Below are 26,661 nucleotides of genomic sequence, written 5' to 3'. Positions count from 1 at the left end.
TTACTGCAAATAAAAATACCCCCAACCTGCTAACACCAGTGCATCTAAGCAGCCACTGTGGTGGTCGAGTGGTCATAGTGATGGACTTGCATTGCGAAGACCCGGTTTGAAGTTCAAACCCTACCTAGTGGTGGCTGGCTGAAGTTGGTTTTCTGTGGTTCCCAACTTTGACATTAGAAAGTCTTGCCACAGAGAGCAACAGACCTACAACGGTACAATTATTCAATCATTACACTTCGCTCATAGTTAGAAAAGTTGATGGCAGTTGTCAGCACTATACATAACAAGCATTACACAGAAACAATCTTCATGTTAGCTTCACAACACATACACACCCATTCCAGCATGTACTAGTTCGTTAGAAATTCCTCAGGGGAATATGTATGAGGTGTAGGTACGGTTAAGTGGTAGTAGTACATCTAAGCAAACTTTCAAATTCTTCAAATTTCCCATTTATTATCATTATATCAGTACAAAAAAAATATAGAAAAAAAAATTTACTAAGGAATGAAGTTAAAAAATTACCCATTCTGGTAAATGCTAGTAAAAATTATCATGGAAAACAGAATGTTGAACAGATAAAACTGAATATATAGTGCTGTATATATATATATATATAAATTCATGGCAACAAAGAAGTGTATTTTAAAAACCAAACCGTTTTACATGCTGAAACAAATTTAGAATGAAAAACAAAAACAACTAGATGCAGCATGTAAATAAATTCAAATGTTACGTTATTTAAGAATTACACACAGAAAAACATTAAAACAAGTTTTCTATACCATCAAGTGAGAATATGTATTGCTTGACACATTTTTTAAAGGATGATAAATTAGTATCGTGAGTGATTTCTGGTGGTAATGTATTGCAGAATTTTGGAAAAAGATATAAGTAAAATATTTCTTCAAAAGTGTTTTATGAGATAATGGAAGTAAATACTTTAATCACAATTCCCATCTGTGTTACACTGCTCAAAACAATTAGGGGAGCACATGGTTTTAACAAAATTACGCAAAGATGTATACTGATAAGTAACATAAAATGAATCATCCATAATTTAAAGCCTAGCAGGAAACGGAAGAAGAAAACTTCATATGCAAATCAAAGTTCATGACGTCAAAAACCAAAAAAAGGAGATAAGGGCAGAAATCAGGATGTTGCAGAAATGTCTGTTTTACTGCCGTAACTGTGAAATTTGATTGCGCAGTATTTTTTTTTGAGACAAGGTGACTTGAGGATGTCTCAACAACGTGATTTACCGGAATCCATGGCACGGCGTGTTATAGGCACAGTGGAATCCGGGCAAACACAACATAGTGTCGCGGACGCTGTTGGAGTCGCCAGAAGTGTTGTTGCAAGGCTGTGGAATCGATTCCAAAAAACAGAAAATGTTAGACGTCGACCAGGGCAAGGTCGGCCATGCGCCACTACAGCAACTGATGACCGGTATATACGGTTAACAGCCCGTCGAAACAGAACATAGAATGCTACGCAGCTGCAAAGACAGTTGCTCTTGGCAACAGGACGAAGGGTGTCCAGCCAAACAATACGTAATCGGCTTCATGAGGGAGGGCTCTATGCACGTAGGCCAATGGTCTGCATTCCGTTGACCCCACGCCACCGTGCGGCCCGAAGAAGATGGGCTGCTGAACATCGAGTTTGGGAGCAACATGATTGGAGCCAAGTGCTGTTTACAGACGAGTCCCGATTCAGTCTGGAGTGTGACACCCGACGTGTTCTGGTATGGAGGGACAGGGGCACTCGAAATAACCCCGCATTCGTTCGTGAAAGGTCACAATACAGACTAGCTGGTTGGATGGTATGGGGTGGAATCAGCATAGGCGGACGTACGGACCTGCATATCATTCGGAATGGCACTTTGACGGCCCGAAGGTATACAGACGAGATACTGCGACCTCATGTCATCCCTTACGCTGGAGCCATTGGAGATTCCTTTGTTTTCCAGGATGATAATGCCCGACCGCATATAGCTCGTCTGGTGGAGAACATGCTTGAAGCTGAAACAATACAGCGTATGGAATGGCCAGCGTGCTCTGCTGACCTGAATCCAATCGAGCATGTTTGGGACATGCTCGGACGATGCATTGCTGCGCGACCAAGGCCGCCTGTTACTGTCCGAGACTTGCAGATTGCACTTCTTGAGGAGTGGAACAGTATTCCCCAAAGTCTGATCGATAACCTCATCGCATCCATGGCAAACAGGTGTGCAGCAGTCTTAGCTGTTCGAGGAGACCACACGCCCTATTAAAACTCATGCATCATGTCTAAACAGTACTTTTTTTTATCGTTTACATGTAACCAAATTGTTGCCCTAAATCATCTTTTCATGTTTTTTCTATATTTTCACAGAATTAAAGCTTAATTCCAAATTTTTTTTACGTCTTTTTTCTGTATTGCACATTGATACGCGTGTACTATCCATTGTATGCCAATACGTGGCTGTCTCGCAAGGTTTTCTTCACTTTTTTGCTTGCTCCCCTAATTGTTTTGAGCAGTGTATTAAACCTTGATCACGGTGAATAAATTCCCCATTGAAATTTATTTATTTACAGTTTATAATGATTCTCAACTGATTTTACTGTGCGTGAAGTGTTTCTAAAGCTGCTAACTTTTAAACAGTGAATCTGCCATAGTTCTTGGTTGTCAGCCTTCCTGTGCCTCAAATCCATGCCAGAACGGCGCCACTTGCCATGAATACTGGGGTTCGTACATGTGTGAGTGCATAAATCCATATGCACATTCTGGAAAAAATTGTGAAGTCAGTAAGTGATTGTACTGGTTTTTTTCCTAACAAATTGGATAAAATTAAATTTTCAAGAGAAGTACAAGCATGAAATGTGTTTTATTTGTATAATTCTGTTTTTTCTCCAAATAATATTGTTTGCAGATATGCCAACATTGGCTTAAAGCTTGTCAGTAGTGATGAATGTTCAGCTTTGCCATGGGAGTACCCCCAAGAACAATATAATCACAGTACAATAAAAACTAATCACAGAAAAATTCATTTTTTTTTAAATTTTAATTGAAAGTTCATTAAATCCAGCACCTCATTGGCACTGGAACCGAAAAAGCTCAGGCCACATGAGTCCCGAAGCAACTTTCTGAGGTCGCGGAGGCTCTCAGTAATTCATGAATATTCAATACAATTAAAACCTGCATATGCCTTGTAGGCCGTATATACGGACATCTAACAACCCTAGACCCCCCATCCCCGGTTACATTGTATCAGAGTTCCTACAGCACCTACGATGAAGCATTCTTTCTGACACAAGTTCTGCGAGCTCTACTATGCATTATGCAAATAAAGCCTGGTTTGTGTAATTTTTTATCATTGCAATACACAAGAGAGATATAAATAACAATCTTTTTTTAGTGGAACATCCAAAACTATACTTTAGGGCAGTGGTTCTCAAAGTGTGCATAACCAACTTCAGGCAATATTGATGTGTGTCAGTACAGTCTTTGAAACAGTTGTTTGTTAGACTATTCTTGGGAGCCGCAGAACACTTGATGACTAAGGCAAGGAAGTCCCCAGACCATTAATGAAATTGTATTACAACTTAGTTGTGTGTAAAATATGTGGCTTTTTGTGGAGATGCTGATTTTAGAAAGAAAAAATTAAAAAAATTGAAAAATAAACGATGACATGAACCCACTCTCTCGAATGCTGGACAAGTGCTCTATCACTAAGCTATGAAGATTGGTAGAGTATTTCTTCCTTGAAGCATACATATGCTGAACAGCATCATGGAATGAACAGTGATATCAATCATCTAATTGCTCACAAATGACATCGGGTCATCAGATAGTGAGATGATGTAGAGAAAGATACCCTCTTTAGTCGTTAATAACAAGATATATGGGGAAACTGACTATATGTAGAAATGCTATCCTCATTGAGGCACAGATGATTTCTTCTTTCCGAAAAGTCAGTATCTCTACATATAGCCAGATTTCCATATATCTTGCACTAAAAAGCAAAAAGCAGAGAAAAGACATCTTTCTATACATAATTCAATTGTGGTTCCTTTTTCATTATATTTGGGAAATAAAGCAGCTGTTTTAAAACTTTTGTTTACAAAAACACTGATTTGCAGCATTTTGAGCCCATTATATAGCCTTCAGATGGGAAAAATATATAAGCTGCACCATTGTATAGCCAGCACTTGTGGTTTATACCTATTCTTTTGGAGTGAGGTGGGTGTGCATGGATGGAAATGGAATATAAAATATTCATAAAACAAAAACCATTTCCATAGTCCCTACATAAATTAGGCTGACAGCACTCCATCCCCATAGATCATTAGTGATCTCATTATTTATCAGTTTGAATTTTAAATTTACTAGAAAGGGGTGTGGTGGCAAGTGTGTGTATGTGTTGGCACTATTATTATTGTGTACCTCCCAACACATTGCACGCTCTCTCTCTCTTCTTTTCCCTCTTCCGTGGTTAGAGAGAAGGCTTTCATTTATTGTAGGGTCAAGTTATTTCTGTAGCCCGGTTTACATGTGCAATATTGAGGTAGCATTGGGAGTTCTGACACCTGTTTGATGACTTCTTTCCCTCATAAGCTTAAGATTTTGAATTATATTTTTTATCTTTAGGAGTTTTGATTAGGGAAAAAGTTAGGGAAAATGAAGCTGATTTTTTTGCTGGGAACCCCCCCCCCCCACTTTAAAATGTCCATAAACCTGTTTCTAAGTCACGAGATGAGTAAAAATTTAACAATGTTCCTGAATTGAAGTGTTTCTTCAGTGCCTGGAAGAAAGGTTTTCTTCTTGCTTTTGAACCAACAAAATGTTTGTGTATGGATCATCCAGGGGGTTGTCAAACTGTGAGTTGCTCTTTCCTAAAGAGGCACAAAATTTTGAAACTACTCGTATTGTGCAAATTGGTAGTGTCAATATCTATGGAAAAAATATTGCCATTCTGAATGTGTTTGTTTCTTATTTACAGATGTGAACACCAATGGCATGACAGTGATAACACCCCAGTCCTATTATCATCACAAGACTGAAGGTAGCACGGTTCATCCGGTTTTGGAAAAAAATCTTCTCATGAGTTTCAGGACTTTTGAAAGAGAGGGTCTTCTGCTGTATGCTTTCGACCATTTCAATAACTTTGTCCAATTACATTTCAAGGACAGGAAGTTTTTCTTCACATTCAACTCTGACAGATCTGTTTATCGTATTTTCGTAGATGTTCCAGGTAATTGTTTTCAGATTTATATTCACCAATGTTCCACATTAACTAAGTTGACATAATATTAAAAATAATTAAGCATTACGTCATTACAGCTCGATTTTACAAACTGATACATGTCATGTCTTAACTTTTAAATTTTTCGTCGGTTGAGTTTGTAAAAGTGGTGTTGATTGTACAAAATGCTTGAATATTTTTCTTCTTTAAATGGTGTTCATAAAGGGGTTGATTATTTTTTTTTTAACTACTTATTTACTACAGACATGGAATATACAGTTCAACGAAATACATATCTTCAATGTACTTAGCAGTTAAATGTATGTGAAATGTTTTAGCAACATCTCAGGAGTTACTGTGTATTGTTAGTATACAACAGCTCTTACAATTTCCCCTATTATTGTCTCCATCAATAATTTCATGCATTTCCCCCTATCATCATCTCCATCAATGATTCCATGCAATTTCTCCTACCAGAAATTGTATTAAATTTCTCGAATCAAAAGTAGTATTCCCACCTCTAGAACTAATGATCGCAGAAAAGTTTTCCTGGAACCAGTATATTCTACTGAATCTATTGATTTTGCAAAGGGAGTGGGCTAGTGCTTGAAGAATCTTGGCTACAACTCTGTTCTGCAGCTTATGCCGCATTGTAGTTCCTCTATCTTCAGGATTAGGTTGAAGTTTCATGGCATTTCTACAGCAGTGTGGCCACTATAAAAAAGACATTCACATATTCAATAGAAATAAAAGACTTCTTGTCAACTATTATTTAACAATAATTGTGTGAGATCTAAAACAAATCATTTTTTTTATCAACATGCTTTTGCATTTTTAACTGCAGAGATATCGAGGGGTTTCCCAGTTCAAGTGAAAGTGGAGCGTCAGCTGCAGCGTACATCTCTTACCGTCAATGACAAGACAGTTTCAACAGATGTGAAAATGAAATTTGTTGACAGGTATTTCAGAGAACCATGGAAGCAAGGCCAAGATCTAGGTAAAAGTCAGCTTCTTTTACTTCGTTTGAGAATTCGTTCAGTAAGATGCAAAGTGAGAAAAAAAATTATTTTTCACAGGAGATAACCTGTATAACAGGGTTCGGAACTAGAGGGGAGCAGTTGCCCCAGGCAGAAAAATTTAGAGGGTGCCAAATTTTAGGTGAAGACAGAATATTGTTGTAAAATTATTTAATTTTGAATTAGCGAGGGCTCGCAAAATCATATTTACCCCAGACGTCAAGATAATACAAAAGTCTTATATGACATGAATGTCGCTCTCCACTTGTTAATACAAGATATACAGTTGACTGGATGTTGTGAAGATATTTATTATTTTAGATGTTAATTTTTTAAGGAAGGAAAAAACTCATCTCTGCCTCTACCGGGAGTCGAACCCGGGTCCCTCGATTGCCGGACGAGTGCTCTGACCACTAAGCTACAGAGGAGATAGAGATTTTCCTTCGCTAGAGCGTATATATGCCGAACGGAACCGTGCAATGGACGGTGAAAGCCATCTGGTGGCTCGTCGTCCATGAGCTATTAGCTGATCGGTTTCACCGTCCATTGCACGGTTCCGTTCGGCATATATACGCTCTAGCGAAGGAAAATCTCTATCTCCTCTGTAGCTTAGTGGTCAGAGCACTCGTCCGGCAATCGAGGGACCCGGGTTCGACTCCCGGTAGAGGCAGAGATGAGTTTTTTCCTTCCTTAAAAAAATTAACATCTAAAATAATAAATATCTTCACAACATCCAGTCAACTGTATATCTTGTACAAAAGTCTTAGTTACGGCCCTGCTGCATAAGAAAAAAAGTAAATTGAATTCGCCTTAATAGAAGTCTATTACTCGTGTTTGCTATTTTCAAACAAGTAGATTCCATGAAAGTGAATATGAAGTAGTAATCAGAGCTGGACAAATCGGAAAAAAAAAATAGATGCCAGAACAATTTTGTAGGTGCCAAAAAAAATTTTTACCTGATGAAAAAAGTCCAAAATTCTGCTTCTTTTGTCTTCTCCAGGGCATAATGACCCTTTCATGGTGGCAGATATGCTGCTGTACATTCCAAACATTTTGTGCTACTCTCAGCCTGTGATTTAGTAACCACACAAAGAAAATTTTAGGCACTGATACCAATTTTTAGTTGTCATTGGCACCTGGGATTTGTTCAGCCCTGGTAATAATTGAAATTAAAAGGATCCTTGTTTAAAATTTTTTTATCAATTTCTTCTGTCAGAAATTGTATTTCCACCTCGAGGAGCTTACAGAACTATCGACCACAGCGAAATGTTCTTAGGACATGTAGGAAGCGGAACAACTACAAATTTTACAAAAAGAGGATTTGTTGGATGTATCCAGGGCTTGAAAGTTGGTGAAGAAATTTTCGATTTGGAGGCTGCGGCTGAAAGTACAGCTCAGGATGCAATTTTTGGTATTATTTTTATCTGTTGTTTGATAATGCCCTATTCAGAATATTCCAACAATAGTTGATAATTTTAGAATACTTTCTTTTCTTAATCTTTTTGTGTGTAGGCAACATAAGGCCTGGTTGCTTTATGCTTTGCGACAGTCAGCCATGCCAAAACCATGGACTCTGTATCGAACACTGGGAGGAGAATACAACTTCATGCGACTGCACTCTAACATCTTATACAGGAGAGCTGTGCCAGAAAGGTAATGATTGTTTGAAGTATAATTTTTTTCAATCAAATTGAGCAATTCTTTTGATAAATAGTCCCGCCCCCCCCCCCCATATTTTCTGATTTTGTTTAAAATGGAGCAGAGATACTCCTAGACGAGATCAAGAAGTTTCGTCTCCGACATTGCACCCTTGGTATGTTTCGTCCTGATACATTCCACCTGCCCTGAACATATGAGTAACTGAGTGAGTGACTGACTGCGTGAGTATGTGAGGGACCATATGAATTTATGACCTCATAGTTGAGTAAATGATTTCATGAATAATCAAGTAAGTGACCTTCACTCACTTGGTCAGTCATATATCATGCACTCATACTGTCACTCTGCCACTCACACGGTCGGGGGGGGGGGGAATGTGCTGGGTCCAAACAGCAGAAGCGAAATTTTGGGGACAATTTTTCCGTAAACCACTCCTGGAGATTTCTTACTCTTGCAAGCAGAATGTTGATATTATGTGAAGATTTGTATGACAAAACAGCCTGAAATTCTTCCATAATTATACTTATGATGGTAATAGAAGTGGCATATGTTTCATCAGAATAAATTTTGATTCTTAATACTCTAACCACAATTTTGTTTATACACCAATTTCTTTCAATTATAGACATTGGGAGCAATTTTGACGGAAAATCAATATTGATGTATTCTTTTGATGATAAAAGCATAGAAACGAAACCTGTTGCCATACGTCTTGCATTTTCTACAGATTACAAGAGTCCTTTCCATCAAATTTTGATTCTTGTTCAGTTTGCCAAAACGTAAGTGATTTGAATGTAACGTTATGTGTGTTCTAAAACCCAAACAGCATGACAAAAATCGAAGTGACTTTGAAGTTTTGTATATTGTCAATACAGTGCATTCTGGACTATCTGGCCTAAATGTGGAGGCAGAATAGGCCGGATAACAAAAAAAGCCAGATAGGCCAAAGTTCTACAGATGCTCACTTCCTACCCCCCCCCCCTCCTACCATTAAAAAGCACCTTTTTATTTCGGAAACCACTCTTATTCGCATATTCTGACCTCTGAATAGGCCCGTCATTTGAGGGGGGACCCAGACCCTGGCTTTAAAACAATACATTAGAAATTATATACAGGGTGATTACAAAAAAACTATCCCGACATCATGGCCCCTAACTATCATACCATTCACAGAAACTGAATGAAATTTTGATGTATGCGCTCAAGAATGATATGGAAAACAACAGTGTCACTCTAACAGTTACAGTTACAAAATTTCGAAAATATCAAATGGCAACACTAAGTTTTTTGTATTGGAATGTGATCTCCATTGTGAAAAACCCTAAATAGCGTTCGAATGGCAACTGTAGCATGAAAATCACCGGCGGTAGATAGGCTAAAAGTGAGGACAACCAATAAGGACAGAGAAGCAGCATAAAATAAAGCATTTTATTGTGTTTCACAAATTTTCCACATGACCTTGTGGAGGACTAATCAGGCTGGGATGTCAGCCGAAGAAATGGTGTGACGAATGAAACGAACATTAATGCTTTGGTGCATGGCAAACTCCTTTTTACTTGCCTAGCTCCGGGGATTTTCGTGTACAGGTGCCATTCCAACGCTATTTAGTGTTTTTCAGTATGGAGATCACATTCCAATACAAAAAACTTGGTGTTGCCATTTGATATTTTCGAAATTTTTTCACTGTAACCGTAACTGTTAGAGTGACACTGTTGTTTTCCATATCATTCTTGAGCGCATACCTCAAAATACCTTATGCCAAAATTTCATTCAGTTTCTGTGAATGGTATGATAGTTAGGGGCCCATATGTCGGGATAGTTTTTTTTATAATCATCCCGTATATACATACAATGATTCGGTGCAGTTCTCAAAAAGTGCATTTTTCGGTGGTACTAACTATGCCAATTTAGAAAAGATGCCAATAGAAGCATAAATTTGATGGCACTTGATAATGACGTTGCCTCTCTGTATAATGATAATCCCTCAATATCCTCAACAATATTTTTTCTTAGTCCGCAATATGTTGTTATATCGAGTTTTAACTGTATTAATGTAGACTTAATTCTTACAAAAATTATTTAAACATATTTCACTGTTCATTGAAAAATGATTGCACAAATTTAATGCCTTGGCACGAGGAAAAATGCATGGAATGAATTGGCAAAGTAAATTATTCTTCATTTTCATTACAGAGAATTATTGTTACTTAACTAGACCGGATAGTCGCAAGCCAGATAGTTGAGAGTCTACTGTATAGTGTGTTTTAGTTGCACTAAAATATCTATATTTTTCTGAATTTCAGCAAATATGTTCTAATCGGAATAACGGAAGATAATTCATTGTTTGTTGAAGAGAGTATTGGGGAAAATGGTAAATGGAAACTGTTCTATTTATATTGATTGTAATTCATACCTGTCACATTTGACTTCATATACCATGAACTCCCAATTTAATTATTATTATTATTATGGGACAAGAGAAAGTAATTTTTAAATCAAGGTTTTTAAGTCATCATGTGATGAGTGTGTTGATGAGCATAAATAATACCTTATAATAGTTAATAGCTCTCTAAGAAAATTTTTTTTCAGCATGCTTTACAAGCTAAATGTATTGATGTAAAAGTTTTCATAACATGAGAAGTTTTCAGGAACAAATTTAACTTTCCGTTTTAAGCACCATTCTTTCTTTTTTTTTTCACTCAAACGGTGTATCATTATCGCTTTATTTGTGTATGAGTTTCGTGACTGCAATTTCTACTAATCAAATTTTTCTTTCTTTGTATAGTTGTCAAGAGAATTGCTAGAACTAAAAACACTTGGTCAGATGGCAACAGGCACTGGGTCTACTTTTCAAGACATCTTGAAGATATTACTTTCATAGTGAGTAAATGATGTTTTTTATGTGTGAGTGTGATGATGACTGTCATAGTGAGTAGTAGTGTATCGAAGTAAAAATTATACGATTCATTTCCAGTAGCATTCATGTAATATTCCAGTTTAATAACATACTATGTATTTTTTTAAAAAATGCTTTCTCTTTGTTTCTGGTTAGAAGTTATTATTCCTGTGTTTGCTTAACCTGAATAATTATGAAAATGATTATTATTTCCCCTCAAACTTTGCTTTTGTGGTAAGGGGGCACTGATATTTATGATTTGGTCATTTACCATTGAGTGACTGGAATATTGAAACTAACTTAGTTTTAAACTAATTGAACGATTAAAACTAACTAATAAATCAGTTTAAAGCAAGTTCAGGAACAACTTGTTACTTGCTTTAACAAGTTCAGCAACTAACTTTCAGAGAATATAAGTAATCTAGAGGTTTCACAGGAAATAAAATAAGTATTTAAATAAACGTTTAAATTAAAAAAAAAGATGGGATTTTTTCCATCTTTATTCTCACACATATTTGAATAAGCTCTATCTCCTCTGTAGCTTAGTGGTCAGAGCACTCGTCCGGCAATCGAGGGACCCAGGTTCGACTCCCGGTAGAGGCAGAGATAAGTTTTTCCTTCCTTAAAAAAAAAACTAACATCTCAAATAATAAATATCTTCACAACATCCAGTCTTCCGTATATCTTGTATTAACAAGTGAAGAGCGACATTCATGTCATAAATTCATATAGTTTAACATTAATTATGAATCCGTAAAATACATCGAAGAAATTCCACAGCTTTAACTAATCATTTTTGGAATAACTTTTAACTCAGGTAAATAACTTGAAGTTCAAGGTGGGGGGGGGGGGATCGAAATATCTAGCGCCCCTTAAAAAAAGGAAAACAACTATTTTCATTTCTACATTTTTTAAATCTAGATTTGTTTATTTCATGAGTCGCACAGGAAGTTGCCACATTGGTTAACTTGGACACAGTTTATATGTCCCTTAGAGAAAGAGGGAGATATGTGATCCAAATAGCCTCATTAAAGAAAACCCGGGCAGCGCCGGGTGTTATAGCTAGTGCTGAATAAAAAGAGGCTGTAACTGATTATACTATGGTCACTGATATGATTGGTATCACTTGTATGAAGGTGATGTGCTGACACTTCAATTCAAATAGCGACTTATCCATTGGTAGCTCAAATTTGACTCCATAAAATATTGATGATTCCAGGTAACGGCTAAATATACAGTTTATTAATTAGAAGAAACACACGGTACGTTAACACACATATATGAAACAAGAAATACACGGACACATAAAAATGACATCTTGACTCTGCAAGAAACGAAAGCCTTCTGTCTCAAAAACAGCGAAAGAGAGGTAAAGAAAAGGCGCGCTCAAGAAAACAATGTGTTGACAGATTTATAATATTGGAATGCCAACACCCACGCACTCTTGCCTACAGCACTGCCACAATACCATTATGTTATATCATACCATTATATATGATTATACCATTTGATATGCATCTGCAGTTTTTGGTCTCAAATCAGCTATTTTTTGTTTGGCTCTTAACTTAGGTTTTAATAATCATTGACGATTCAGACTGTAAGTCACCCTTGGATATATATACGATTTGTAAGATCTATAACTGGTAACTCTGGGTAGTAATAACTGTCATTTTTGAGGATGACGTCACTCTCCGCTATCCATACAAATGTTATTAACAGCTGGCTGATGAGAAGATATATTTTTTGGAAAATTCAACTGCCCTGCAGGGAATCGAATCCATGTCCTATTGAGATGTTTGTTACCTCTGTAGTCTAGTGGTCTAGGGCCCGGAAAGTGAAAGGACATGGGTTGGATTTTTCCTGCAGGGGCAGTTGAATTTTCTCTCTTTCTAAAAAATATATCTTCGCATCAGCCAGCTGTTAATAACCTTTGTATAACTATTTATTTGCATAATATTTCTGTGATACTTCTTCCTTTTAAAAAATTTTCATAAATTCAAAAACCATGTTGAAAACAGAAAATTGTTATTTTCTGCCCCTTTTAGTAGTAATGGATTTGGAAATGAGGCTGGTTAGCCAGGAACCAGGGCCACCTTAAGAGCATCATGGGCTCCCAGGCCAAGTGATTTTTCTTAGGCCCTACCTCGCAAATTCTCAAAAAATTCAACTGCTTCTTATTTTTCTGAGGCCTCTCTTTTCTTGAGGCCCGGGTAGGCCCATGCATTAAGACGGCACCACCAGGAACAAAAAAAATTGTATACTTAGTGTAATGAATTACAAATGCCACTCTCACTTAAGAATGTATTTATATTAAAATAATCTATTCTCAGTCTATAATAATAATGAATGATGCACACTTAAGGTATCAGCCTAATGTAATCAAGGAATTTCTTGAGATTTTGTATGTTTGAAACTTGCTCAATTCTTATCGAAATATTTCTTGACCACGGGTTCTCTTTTTACTCTCATAATTGGTATGTTACCAAGACAAATGCAAAAGGATCTGCCTCTTAACCCTTACAATGGCAATGAAGAGATAGATATCTTGCCTAACTTGATGCCTTTTATTTCAGCGGACACATCTTGTGTCTTTAAAACCCTCTCAGCTGGCTCCATACAGAGAGCTTTGTTTGCAAACAGGTTTTCTATTCCCCCCACATCAACCTGTCAGGTCAAATCAACTGCCAATGGTCAGAGTCAGATTTTGCTCAAAGTTTGTTTTTTTTTTCATAATTATTCTCAGTGTTTAAGGAAAGGGGTGAAAGCACTTATCAAGTGCACAAAATCTGATAAAAATATTCTCCTGGGAAATGTGTGTTATTTTGCAGAGGGCTTAGTGATGCCTACTGTGGCAGTTATAATGTGAATCAGTGAAATTTTGAAAACCGCTTAAAGGGTAAATTAATATATTTGTGCTCTCCATATACGTCTGGGTAAGAGACAAGAACCAAAAGATATTTGGAATCAGCAGATCCAGTTCCGATCTAACCCCATCAGGATAAAATGTCTACGACGTGACAAAAATGGCGAAAGGATATTTAATATTACATCTGATTATACAGTAAAACTTCTCTTTTGCGGACACTGGTGAAAAAATCCTCTATAAATGAGGGTTGACAGTTAATCAGGGGTTTGAAGTGCATAATTTTATTATACCAGGGAAAATTATTATTTGGCCGTAAAAGAGGGATGACCGCATCTGAGGGGTGTCCATTAAGAGGGGTGTTAATGTATTTGATGCTCCAAAACTTGTACTGATTTTTCTGATATACTGCTATCTACAGGGGTTGGACAAAATAATATGAACATCTGTGAAATGAGACAAAATCTTTATTAATAGGCTGTTGGCCCTCCTTTTTCATTAATTACAACTTGTATCCATCATGGGATGGACAAATACAACTCATGCACAACAGTCACATGAATGAATGAACGCCAGGGTCTCTGCCACCGGACTTATCCCGTTGCCGAGATCTCTTCCAACCCAGCTTTGTGGCAGAGTCTGGAACAAAGTGAGTGTGTGCACCTAACAGTCTGAGTGTGTAGCTAGTGTTGTGTATGATATTTCAGTGCTGCCATCTATACTTCAAATTGTGAGTGAAGTGTAATGATTGAATATTTGTAACGTTGTAGGCCTGTTGCTCTCTGTGGCGAGACTTTTTAACGGGGAGATCCGCTCGCATTCGTGCCTTGAAGTTGGGAACCACAGAAAACCAACTTCAGCCGACCACCACTGTGGGGTTCGAACCTGGAGCCTCGCATCGCCAGTCCGTCACTATAACCACTCGACCACCACAGCGGCGCACAACAGTCGCAGGGATACGTAACCATTCCTTTGCAAAAAGGTCACTAATTCAGAAAATGTCTTTGGAGGTAGAAACCTACTGCACATTTTGGCCTGCAAAATAACCCACAAAGGTTCAATTATATGAAGATAAGGGGACCGAGGTGTTGCAGCTCATCATGGTGTTCATCAAGTCAGTCTCAGACAATTCCAGCAGTGTGAACAGGCGAATTATCTTCTTGGAACTCAGGTCAAGAATCAGGGAACAAATATTGCACCATTGGATGAAGATGGTCGACCAGAATACACACATAAACCGCTGCATTAACCCGCCCATCCAGAACAACAAGTGGGCCGACACCACAGTGAGACATCGTGCCTCACAGCATCACTGATACCCCTCCATGCTTCACAGTAGAAAGGAGGCAATCAACGTCATAGGCTTGTGCTGGCATTCTACAAACGTAAACACGTCCGTTAACCAGTCAAGTGGTTACGATGGCATTTGCCGTTGCTGCCATTCGTAATGTTGGTGCCTACGACTGCATTTGCAGACGCGCAGACTTTTTTCGTCTTTTTCACCAGTCAAGTGGTTAAGACGGCATTTGCCGTCGCTGATATACGCAATGATGTTGCCTACGACTGCATTTGCAGACACACAGACTTTTCTGTCTTTTTCACATAGATATGATGAAATAATTTGTCATACATGTGCTGCCATCTCTGTACAGCCACCCTTCTACTTCATTATCTCATCACTAGATGGAGTTGACAATTATATTTCAAGGTCTGAGATTATTATTACTATTATCTTTGTCATGCTTTGCAAAGCTGCATCCCCATTGTTTTTGTTTCAATTTCCAACTCCCTTGTGAAGATGCATCTGTTTTATTACTCATATATCTTTTAGCAAAGGTTCAACTACTATGGTTCCACATAAATCCATCAACAGCATTTCTTTTAGTCACAGGACATTATGACCGCCCCTCCCCACTTTTGGGGTGTCATATTATGTCTCGACACATTCGAGCTATAAAAAAACATACTATAAAAAAAGTATTTTAATATTTCAAACTTCCAAGAAAAGGGAAAAAGCGTGCGCATCTTCAAAAAAAAGTGGGCACTGCGAGTAACGCCCGGAGAAATTAATTGGACAGTTGACTGGTTAATATAGAATAATGTGAACGATGATTCGTCTGACCAGATGACATTCTCCCATTGTTGTTGTGTCCAATTCTTATGTTTGTGACACCATGTTCGTCCTTTCAAGGCATTGCATGGTGTCATCAATGATTTTGGAATAGTTGCTCTACCTTGTATGTTTGCTGCATGCAGTTCACGGCAGATAGTTTTTGTCGATACACCTTCCTGTAGATGTGTGTTCATCTCAGATGTTATCTGGGATGCTGTTGTCTTGTGCTTTCTGGCCATAATCTACTTCAAACCCCTTCTGGGTCTATCAGCCATCTTCGACTTTCGGCCACTGTTATGCTTGGTAGATGATGTCTTTCCATGTTTTGCTATAGGCTGTCATTACCATCAACACAGTACTTCTCCCGACACCAACAAGGGTGGCCGTTTTCATTACAGTGGCCCCGGCGAGACGGCTCCAACAATCATGCCTCTTTCGAAATCTGTGAGATCAGCCATAACGAAGTTTTAACGCCCCAATATACATCACATTGAACGCTATCACTGCTATGACTAAATTGATGTGTGCACATTATCATCCACTAAGTGGAACTCTTCCACACTAGAGGGTGGGCATATACGATAGGTTCCCTTGAGTGTTGTTTTTTGCACAGGTGTTCACATTATTTTGTCCAACCCCTGTATATAATTTTGAATTTTCAATTAAAAATGTTACTTCTTTATTTTTAGGTTGATGGCCAATCATACAATCCATACGTAGAAGTTATTGAAGCATCTAAAAAATTTGAAGGACCATTTAACGTTCTGTATATATCTGGACTTCCTGAGTCAATAGACACAGCAGGGCAATATGTCAACTTCAATGGGTGTATCTCTAGTAGGCATACATTAATTTCTAAAAACTTTAAAAAAATGTATATGTAGGTAGCGTTTTTTTAGATTGAAAGGCATGTTATATGAAATTCAGAGGTTGAAGTTAAAGTAACATGATTTTTAAACTTCTCAGTAGCAATTACGAGATATCTTGCTTTCTTAAAACTCATTTATTTCAGCAATGACGATCCCAGAGAGGTGAAAATGTCTTTTTTCCACACTCGGAACATGTTTTAATTATTCTCCTCCCCCAACCTGTCAATCAATTGCCAGTAAGCAGAGCCAGCTTTTGTCTGTATTTTGGTATAAGAAGAAAAGAGGCAGGATTCGAAATATACTTTTTCCCCTTCACTTTGGAACTATAGGAATATGCATATATTATAAATGATAGAGAAAAATACAGTATTTTTCTTCCTCAGTTCATTGCTCTTGGGGGTAAGCATTATCACGTACAAAATCTGAAAGAGTCATCTCGAAAAAAAAAACCCGGCATTTAAATTGGGTTTGGTGTTTGGTTATTTCCACTGTGGCAGTTATAATGGGGATCAGATTTATGAAACTGTGGAAATGATTAAATCACTTGTGATTATAAAATCTTCCATATGTGCGCCATCACTAAATTATTTATATCATTATAGATTCATTATATTTCATTCACCATCTTATTTCTTTTTCAGAATTTACCAAAATTATTGGTTTTTTTTTTGTTTCAGATGTGAAGGTGGAATTTGGCAAACATATCGGAATCATGCCTCTGGAAACAGCTTTTGGTTACATGAAAGGAGCACTAACGAAAATAAATGTTGTTGGTTCAGTCAATGAAAGGAAATGTGCGTCTTTCGCACAAATGTCTCCACTTTTAGCACAGACACTACCTTCTGAATCTCCTCCTGAAGTAAGAACAAATTTTTTCTGAAAATATTTCAATCATTTGCCCGTGGTTGAAAACAAATCTTAGTTTTGGAAGGGGGGGGATAATTCTCAATGAATTTGCCGGGGAAAAGTCTGTTGCCTGTACATGTATTGTTTTTTTTTTAATGTCACTCATGCAAAATTATGGAGAAATGTTTCATTTTAGCAAGGAAAAGACATAATTCCCCAAACAGCCAACCTGTTCGGCATTTCCACACTCGAATCAGCGAGGTTACTCACATCCTAAAAGATCGCGTATTCTGTACTGGTTTTTTTTTTTTATTGTGATTTTCTGTTGATGTGATTTTGATTTAAGTGTAGTAATAATAGGAGATTTACCCTGTTTGGTGATTAGCGACTCTGTTCTAATTGGTAATGTCCCATTTTTTTCAAAGGGAAAAATACTTACAATTTTACTTTCATTGATGAAAAGTCTCACTTTGTTTTTTAAAATAAATCCCTTTCATATTTTGCTTGTTTATAGTTTTTGTGCATAATTCGGATCTGCCTAATTCTCCAAAGTTTGCAGCTGTGATATATCATGGTTTTTTTTTTTGTATCCTGTGTATATAATATGGCACGTGTAAGATAACAGATGAGGTGGCATGTGGCCCCCTCCAATTGCTTTTAAAATATACTTCCATCCTAATATGCATACATTCAACCATCTTAACGAAACCCTGAAACTTTTCTCCAACTCCCAACCCCATCTCGTCTGTAATCAGCACAAAATTTCTTAATCGTGATTACATCCAATTGTCCGGGGAAAATAAGTTGTAAAAAAAAATTTTGACACGAAATAAAGTGTTCCAGACTCTGCCACGATGCTGTGCTGGAAGAGATCTCGGCAGCGGGATAAGTCCAGATGCAAAGCTCTAGCATTCATTCATTCATTCAGCTTTGATATATATATATATATATACAACCTCTTTCAGTGGGTTAATTTTCCAGTCATGATTTGTTTATGAAATACATGCTGCAGACAATACTCACATGAAAATATCACAAAATTTTCGACGCATTCTAATATAATGGAAATTTGATTTCACATACTCTTAGTTTATTTAAAAAAACTGCACAACTACATATGAATCCTGATGCAAATGAATCATTATTATTTATTATGGATGCATTTTTCTTGGTAGGTTCATGGGCAGGAATGGTTCAAAGAGCCGCCAGTGATGGTTCAATATGAAAATGATTTTGGAAGAACCACAGCGAATTCTCTGAAAAGTGTAATCAAGATAAGCAACCGTAAATATTTATATCATTTATGGTGATAGAGAGAACGCTATAAATTTTTTTACTTGATTTCTTTCATGTGAAAGTATTGTCCATTGCCTTAAGTTCCATTGTCAATGACTAGACTTAATTTCATGTTTTATGGTTTGATTTTCACTCAAGGAGTTGCGGCCGTCCTGGGAGTGCTGCTGATCTTGGTTGTCCTTGGTTTACTATTTTACATATATCGAATTCAGTATCGTCACAAAAGAGCTAAAATGGGTGAAGACTATGAGGTATATAAGGGAAAAAGAAGAACAGCTAGCGGAAATAAAGGTATGCTAGTCAGAAATTTAAAACTCTAGAAATAACTTCATTTCAAACGAGAGCTTTACAAATTTTGAAGACAAAGTTAGATTTTTCTTTTCTTAGCTTTGTTGAAAAGCATCTCTCATTTTTCTGCGTAGCTGTAAGTTTCTCACCAGCTGAAGAAAACAGAGAGGAAGAGTGTGACTCAGAAGTACAGCCTCTGACATGGTTACCAACACCGGCACCTACTTCATTTTCATCTGCCCCTGACTTCAAGAGAAATTCTGTGAAACCACCTGCGATGATGAATGATAGGAAGAACAGCGTATATCCTCGCTCAAATGGTAATAAAAATAGAGTGCTACCTCAGCTAACGAACACCTCGGCTTACAAATTTTTCAGCTTACAAATATTTTTTCCTGTGATTTTTCAGCTTTAGCTGATGAATATGGATTTAGCTGAATGACATTTCCGTTGATATGGATGTGCATACTAACCTAACCACGTTGCCAACACCCACGTTGCGATCTGAATTTTCTTGGTAATCATCACCAGCATTACTGTTGATTGAGACCGATTAACTCATGTCCACCTCAGAATCTTTCTCTGGATGTACCTTCGCTTCGCTTTTAAAGTTTTGAACCATTTTATGTTAAATGAAAGATTCAGATGATAGAAAATGTATTTTAAAAAAAGGAGCCTATGTTTTCAGAGTGCGCGTTCTATCATCAATCAATGCAAAGCTCTTCACATCAAACTGAACAGTCTGGACATTCTAGGAGCTTATCTTTTCGCATCTGCGTGTACGAGACATTGAAATGAGCTGATCAAATCATAAATGGATGGGGACACCTATGAACTCAACTGAGTTATTTCAACATCAGCTTAAGCAGACCAGGGCTGGCTGTTGATTGTGTAAAATAAAAAGATCTTCAGTATCTTCCATGAATTCTCGTTTATTGAATTTTGAAGCTGTTCTTTTTAGCCCTGAGTCAGTTTTGTCTTTTTCATAGAGCTTTTTGGTGTTTTAAAAAACTCATCTTCAAATTTTTGGCCCTACATGGAACAAATTAAACTATTTTACATAGAAACCTATGGTAATCATGTTTTTACAAACAAAGATTTCGGCTAACCAATGTGATTCTGGAAGAAATTACCTTTGTTAGACAAAGTATCAATATAATCGGTACAGCCTTTCAAGCTGACATTATGCAACTTCTGGTTGATCAAAATTTGCTTTTCACTATTTATGCAAAAAAATACATATTTCTTATCGATTAAATGTTCATTTAGTCTTATTTATTTCAATATTCATATTTAATTGTGATATTGTTTTATCAGACCTGAATGTAATGGAGCTGGCTCCACTTAGGTCAACATCTTCTCAAGAACTTGAATGGGATCCTGCAGGTGCTCAACTAGTCAGCAATGCTGTAAGTTTAACTTTCAAGTTCTGATCAGTAAAATTGTTACACATTTAAATTTTTCTTTTCAGGTTTTGAACACATAAAAACACAAATAAAGTTATACTAGCATTTACATGGAAGCTACAGACAAAAATATATGGGTTTAACTATGCCCCAAAGAATGCTATAGTTATAGAGGCTGGGAAAATTAAATGTTCACCCAAGACCCGAGCTTATGAGGAACAGGCCCTGGCCTCGGCAAATACCTGATAAGACATGATGGTGATAAAACTCGTGTCATAATCAAATTTATTAGCAATATAGATTTTGTTAGTTACATATTAATATAGAACAATAAATTTGAGATCTGCTAAATCATAAAATCAAGCCAAAAAGTAACAGCACGCCATAATCTTGAATTATACCTCACTAATTAATATTGGTGGCAGTTAATTATTATGCTGAAATATTATCATAAATAGTGAAATTTTTAAAAATATATATGTATTTAATCATAAAATCCACTTTAAAAAAAATCTAGCTTTTTATGCGTGCATAAACTTCTGAAATCCCGCTCAAGTGCAGTACAACAAATACTAACATAAACAAGAAGAGTGTGGTGCAGGGTAAATCAGCTTTATTTTAAATCATGATTTAAAATCTTGTTTTTTCTTTACATAACTTCAATGATATTGAAGTAAAAAGTAACCCCTGGTATGGTATGAATGTTACTGATATATGACAAAGTTCATGATTAAAAGAAATATAGAAGATGTTTGGGGTAAATATAGATGTGAACTTTATCCCTAGATACCGTGCAGAAAGAAAACTGCTCTATTTCTAAATTTTATGCATGGAAAAAATTGCAGAAAAAATATAGGGAGCTAAACAGAGCTATTTTCAATGCATTGCAATGTAGCACTAGGGTTCCCCTGATTAAAAAACTGAGGAATTATTTTTTGTGAAAAGCTTTGAATTCTATGCCATAATTGCTACATGTTGTACCAACATAAATATTATTAGGCTTTTGACTTTACTTTTCATATTAAAATTTTGAGTTTGCTCGTTTTTTTACCAAAACTCATTGAATCTGTGAAAGAATAAAAATGTGTAAACTATTAAGCAACATTATGCAAGTCGGAAACACATCCACCAATTGTGCAAAAAACAAACTTGTCAATAGAATTTGTTTCTTTAGTTGATGCTGAATGGCCCTGTAGTTGTATATCCAGTGAATGTAGATGTCTGCACAAAATGTATGATACTGAGTTGCCATCAAGCATTCACTTTAATGGGAGGGAAGTCTTCATGAATAGAAGCACTTTTCCCTACAAGAAAAATGTTAATCCATGATGCTAATTTGGGCTAAATGACCTTTCATGTTACATAAACATAGATTTTAGGTGTGCATATTTTTCTCGTGTAGTTCATTTGTAGTTTATTCATTGATGCTGAATTAAATTTGAACAATAAGAAGAAAAAACGGGTGATATGAAAATATAAATTCTTAATGCTTAACAGGATTTGTTTTAATTAATAAGCAGTTAATTTGAATTAAAAAAATCTGATTTAAATTGTTTAAAAAATCATGATTTTTTCATACCCTGGTGTGATGCCAGTGCCACCAAAAGTATCTTAAATGCATGCCGGTGATTGGTCTGATGAAAAATACTAGAGGGTAAAATTTATATTTCCTTCAATTTTCCTCCTTTCATGTCACTTGGTCTGAAGCATCGAAAAATTGTTATTTTTTAAACATTATCTGTGAGACCATCGTTGAGAACCAGTCCTCGAATCCTCGAATTATTCTTTATAAGTATTACAGGCTTATAGGTCCCTTGGCCCTACTAGCCCACCCATTAAAACTCTAATGGTATCACTACAAAATATAACTTTTTGATGATTTTTAGCATTATTTCGAAATTCAAAATATTTGTAGAAATTAGTGAGATCAATATATGTAATAAGCAAGTGTTTTTTTTCCCTTCTTCAAAATTTAGACATTAGATTCCATGAACCCAAGTGAAACATCGGAAACCGAACAGAGGGAAGCGGAAGACGTAGATGCACCTTTGCCAAACCTCAAAACGCAAGTAGCACCTCTGGCCAGTGCTAGTGAGGTAACAATCAACAGACTCAGTCAAAGCTTTGTTTGATGCAAGTTTCCGAGGATATTTAAAATGAATTATAGGTTATATAAATGAAGGAAGGAAAAATCCCTTTTGTAGAAGAATCAAGTAGTCGATGACATGAAGAGAAAAAAATCTTCGCTTTCATTTTTGTAGTTTTAACTTATATGCACAGAACTTAACTATCATCAAGTATTATTCCAGAGAAAGCTCATATCTCATAGTTTTATGATAAATAATTTTAAGTGCACGAGTCATTATCCCAGTATTATTATTCAATCAAACTTTTACGACTCAAAGTAATTCCAATTTCTGGAAGAATTTCAAGTTTTTGAAATTTGAATATTTTGCTACATTCTTTTCACTAATAAATACATACAGTTGATATACAATATAATTAACCTATCAATAAGTCAAATGGCTAAATTTGCCTAAAAATGTTATTCCCAATATTTTGGAGCTTAAAGAAAACCCTATTCTTAATTATTCTCTGGTGCCATATTATGAGATACGCCACTGATTGCCCGGTGAACATGTGTAGCGAAACTCTTGTGATGGATGAAGTTCTCAATGTGTACCACTGCAGCTTATTTTTGTAAATATAACTCACTGGGCAAACCCATTTTGTCAAAGTAAATAGTCAAGAACTTAGTGAAGTTTTGGTACCAATTGAAATAATAATGATCTTTGACTTTGTCACAGAATCAAAATCTTGACTCCAGCAATGTTCTTGGATGATATAAAATAGAAATTTTGTTTTCAACTGTTGATGGATTTCCGTGTGCAGCTATAAAATGCGCCAGTACATTGACACTTAACTTTGTCAAAAAGGTTTATTCTTAGTGTTTCAAAAACCTTTCCTTTAGGCTGGCATTACCAAAACATTCAAACATACAAAACTGTATATATATAGATGGCTTCTTTCTCAGCCAGAGATATCAAGGAAACAGTTATTTTCCGGATATTATGCTGAGGGGAGCTCGGAAAGAAAAGTCATCACGTCTCCGCCGGGACTCGCACCCAGGCCCTCTTGCATACCAAGCAAGCATGCTACCATCTACACCACTGGAGACATGATGACTTTTCTTTCCGAGCTCACCTCAGCATAATATCCGGAAAATAACTGTTCACTGTATATATAATTAATAAAGAAGGACCTCCAAAGCGTTTTAAGTGAGTACATCGAGAAAAACCATGCCAGACACTAACAGAAAGGGGAAAAAAGTAACTGAGCCAGCACTAACCTAAACTGAGCTAGAAAAACAGTAAATCTAAAACACTCGAGTTTTATTTATTGTCTACGAGATGGAACCTGTCTTGAACTTAATCAAAAGATAGCTCCATTGATGATTAACTCCTTAATGAACACAGATGAGATATCTCGTCCAAACGCAAATGGAAGAAATTTATTCCAGCTCTTCCTTTTTTTTTACCTCTTTCCTTATCATCCCAAAGCTTTATTGGTGCCATAATATGGCACTAATAAAGTCTGATGAACTCTATGACGGGAGTTGGATTTTTCCCTCCCCCATTCTTTCTTTACTCCTGCTTAATGATTTTCCCTCCATACAATGTATCTTTCGATTACATATTTATAAGAGAGAGAAGGAGGGCAAACAGAAGCGGGTGGAAAAGAGAAGGTGAAGGTAAAAATGAAATCTATACTTCACTAATCTTTTTTCCCCCTCTTATTTCTAACATGCAAACAAGAAAACCAGGTTTACCACAGATACTTCAAATTAAGATCAAATTCGCTACCAATAGCCTGTGCGTAAAATGGTTAATACTTTAGTGTGGATGTTAATAAAATTAAAGCCTGTCTAAAACGGAAAATTATTTCAGTCTTTGATGTTCTGTTTCATACAAGTTTCACTGTATTCAAGGTTTGCATCTTTATTTATTCCCAATGTCTCAGGGTTAGACACAGAGTAAAAACTTCCCTCTCTTGGTTATTTTCAGTAAAAAGACTAGCTTGTAATGTGTTGAGCACAAACTGAAGCTGGTAAATAATTTTCAAGCAAAGTTTATACAAATAGGTTCTTATTAGTATGTAATTTTCATCACATTTGATCACTAATTACTACTTCGATAAGATATACACAGCCTACCAATCAATTATCTGGAAACTTACATACAGGTTGCTCACTCCTACCATTTTCCACTAGCAGATTAATTGTTAGTCTTGGAGCAAAAAAAACGATTACAAAAATTACCCGATGTCAGGGCTGCAACTAGATGTTTGGTCAGCTGGGAGAAGTACGTTTAACAGAAATTGGTTTAAATAAGCATATAAAAGATATTTCCTTTCGATGTATTAATTTTTTTGCCGAAATATTAAAGTCTTTTCTTATTTTTGACTGGCTTGGGGGAACGGGCCCTTCATGCTCCCTCTCATCCTCCCTTAGGCCTCGGGATAAAAGAAATGAGTTTTAAAAACTCAATTAAGCAGCCAAAATATATATATGTACCACAATAGCAATAAGCTTAGTGAAGTTATTCCTGTGATGTTAGGCTTATTACAACTTCATGAGTTTTGGCTTAATCTGAATAAAGCTGGTTTCATTGAAGTTAAGTTAAAAATTGCCTTTCTCTTTTGCTCTCGAGGAGAAAGTTCTTAAATTCTCTTCTTTGACAGTGAGATAAATTGATCCCAGAATGATGTGTGAGAATTGACCACACTTTTCCAATTTAGAAATCAAGAACTTGTTATTGACACGTACTTAACAAACATATATCATTGTAACATACTTGAACATTATATATTATAAAGTATTAGTAATTATTATACCGGTGCAAACCTAAGTTCAATCTTTACAGAAAAGATTGCGATATCGAATGGATGGCCGAACAGGAAGTGTTGTGTTTGATGATACACCATATTCTTGAAAAAAAAACTATTTTGCAGAATGTGCTATTATTTTGCGCAATAGTTCCTTCATTGTCTTCATAATTTATGTACAAGAGTAGACTTATGAAAACAAATGTAATAAAATTCCATGATTTTTATCACTCATTTTTATATATAATCGATTAATTCATTTCATAGTACATAGATACTTTTTTCCATGTTGCATTTCAACTAGTCAAAATGTGGATTGTAACTTTTTTTTTTTTGGTACAGTGGTTAATTTGAATAAAGTAGTTTTCTACCAACGTCTTCTCTCTCTCCTTTTTTTTTTGCCAGTGTTCTTGCATCATAATCATAAATTTTATTACGATAAAATTTATCTATCCATATCACTGAAATTAATCCGGTTTTCAATTTACAGTTCTGTTTACAAAAAAAAACAATGCACCAAGAAAGAACTGTCTAACCATTAAGAAAATTGGCAAGTCGTTATATTACAAGTAGTTATGCAAATGATTAGGTTGCGAAAGAATTATGCAAATATTCCTGCCACCAGAAGGCATGAAAGTGTTTCTCCCATTCCCATTGGTCTTCAAAAAAGCCTCAGAGAGTGCATTCACATATTGTACCTGTTTTCATTATGAAGATGCCTCTAAGACACATTCAAGGACTTTATATACAACTGTGGGACTCTGAACGAGATTGTATCTTTGGGCTGAACCAAGCAGGGTGGATAAATTGACGTTTTGCCCTCAGCTTGACCGTTCTGACCAGGCTTTAGGTTCTACTGTACCACTACGTCATTCAGAACATTTACTTTTCTTTGCAGTATCGAGTTTTGGAATTTTGTAGCTGTGTTGGCTAACATCACTTATTAAAAGATCTTTCCTTCAATATGGGGAAGGGGGTGTGTACTGACTGGCCTCAAAGCAGAATGTTTTGGATAGTTCTGCAACGAGCAATCGGCTGACTGAAAATGTTCTGCTGTAAAAATTTCTTTATATTGTTTTCTATGCGGAAGAGTCTTTTTTCTCAAAATTCTTTCCTACATTGTTCTGCGCAGTATTGTTATGTCACAGTTTTCAGCATATTCAGCTTTGGGACTAGCTGGATGTGATTACTGTGTTGTCAGTCACATGAATTCTGACTTCTTCACTTTGCAACAGAATGGCATACAGATCCATCCTTGATGCATTTTAAAATGGTTTTGACATTGGTTTATGGATGGATAT

The 26,661-nt window shown here is 36.3% G+C and overlaps 1 protein-coding gene across 4 annotated transcripts in view; it reads left to right on the top strand.

The window, feature by feature from the left end:
- axo (axotactin) overlaps positions 1 to 22,736 on the top strand; it is a 109,330-nt gene extending 86,594 nt beyond the window's left edge. For all 4 annotated transcript variants that reach the window (XM_089237152.1, XM_089237144.1, XM_089237167.1 and 1 more), the window contains 15 exons: positions 2,644 to 2,786; positions 4,982 to 5,233; positions 6,069 to 6,221; positions 7,457 to 7,651; positions 7,753 to 7,893; positions 8,525 to 8,678; positions 10,203 to 10,270; positions 10,685 to 10,779; positions 16,461 to 16,608; positions 17,318 to 17,499; positions 18,662 to 18,770; positions 18,921 to 19,073; positions 19,205 to 19,390; positions 20,388 to 20,479; positions 22,453 to 22,736. In XM_089237152.1, the coding sequence (XP_089093278.1) occupies positions 2,644 to 2,786; positions 4,982 to 5,233; positions 6,069 to 6,221; positions 7,457 to 7,651; positions 7,753 to 7,893; positions 8,525 to 8,678; positions 10,203 to 10,270; positions 10,685 to 10,779; positions 16,461 to 16,608; positions 17,318 to 17,499; positions 18,662 to 18,770; positions 18,921 to 19,073; positions 19,205 to 19,390; positions 20,388 to 20,479; positions 22,453 to 22,608 (2,227 nt within the window). In that variant the 3' untranslated portion in view covers positions 22,609 to 22,736. The remainder of the gene's footprint in view (positions 1 to 2,643; positions 2,787 to 4,981; positions 5,234 to 6,068; positions 6,222 to 7,456; positions 7,652 to 7,752; positions 7,894 to 8,524; positions 8,679 to 10,202; positions 10,271 to 10,684; positions 10,780 to 16,460; positions 16,609 to 17,317; positions 17,500 to 18,661; positions 18,771 to 18,920; positions 19,074 to 19,204; positions 19,391 to 20,387; positions 20,480 to 22,452) is intronic.
- Positions 22,737 to 26,661: the final 3,925 nt, after the last annotated feature.

The sequence above is a fragment of the Pholcus phalangioides genome, unplaced genomic scaffold (assembly GCF_987345545.1).
Source record: "Pholcus phalangioides strain wild (caught in Gottingen) unplaced genomic scaffold, Ppha-v1.0 ptg000002l_1, whole genome shotgun sequence".
In the NCBI taxonomy this organism is placed as follows: Eukaryota; Metazoa; Arthropoda; class Arachnida; order Araneae; family Pholcidae; genus Pholcus; species Pholcus phalangioides.
This window is presented reverse-complemented; position numbering and strand designations above follow the sequence as displayed.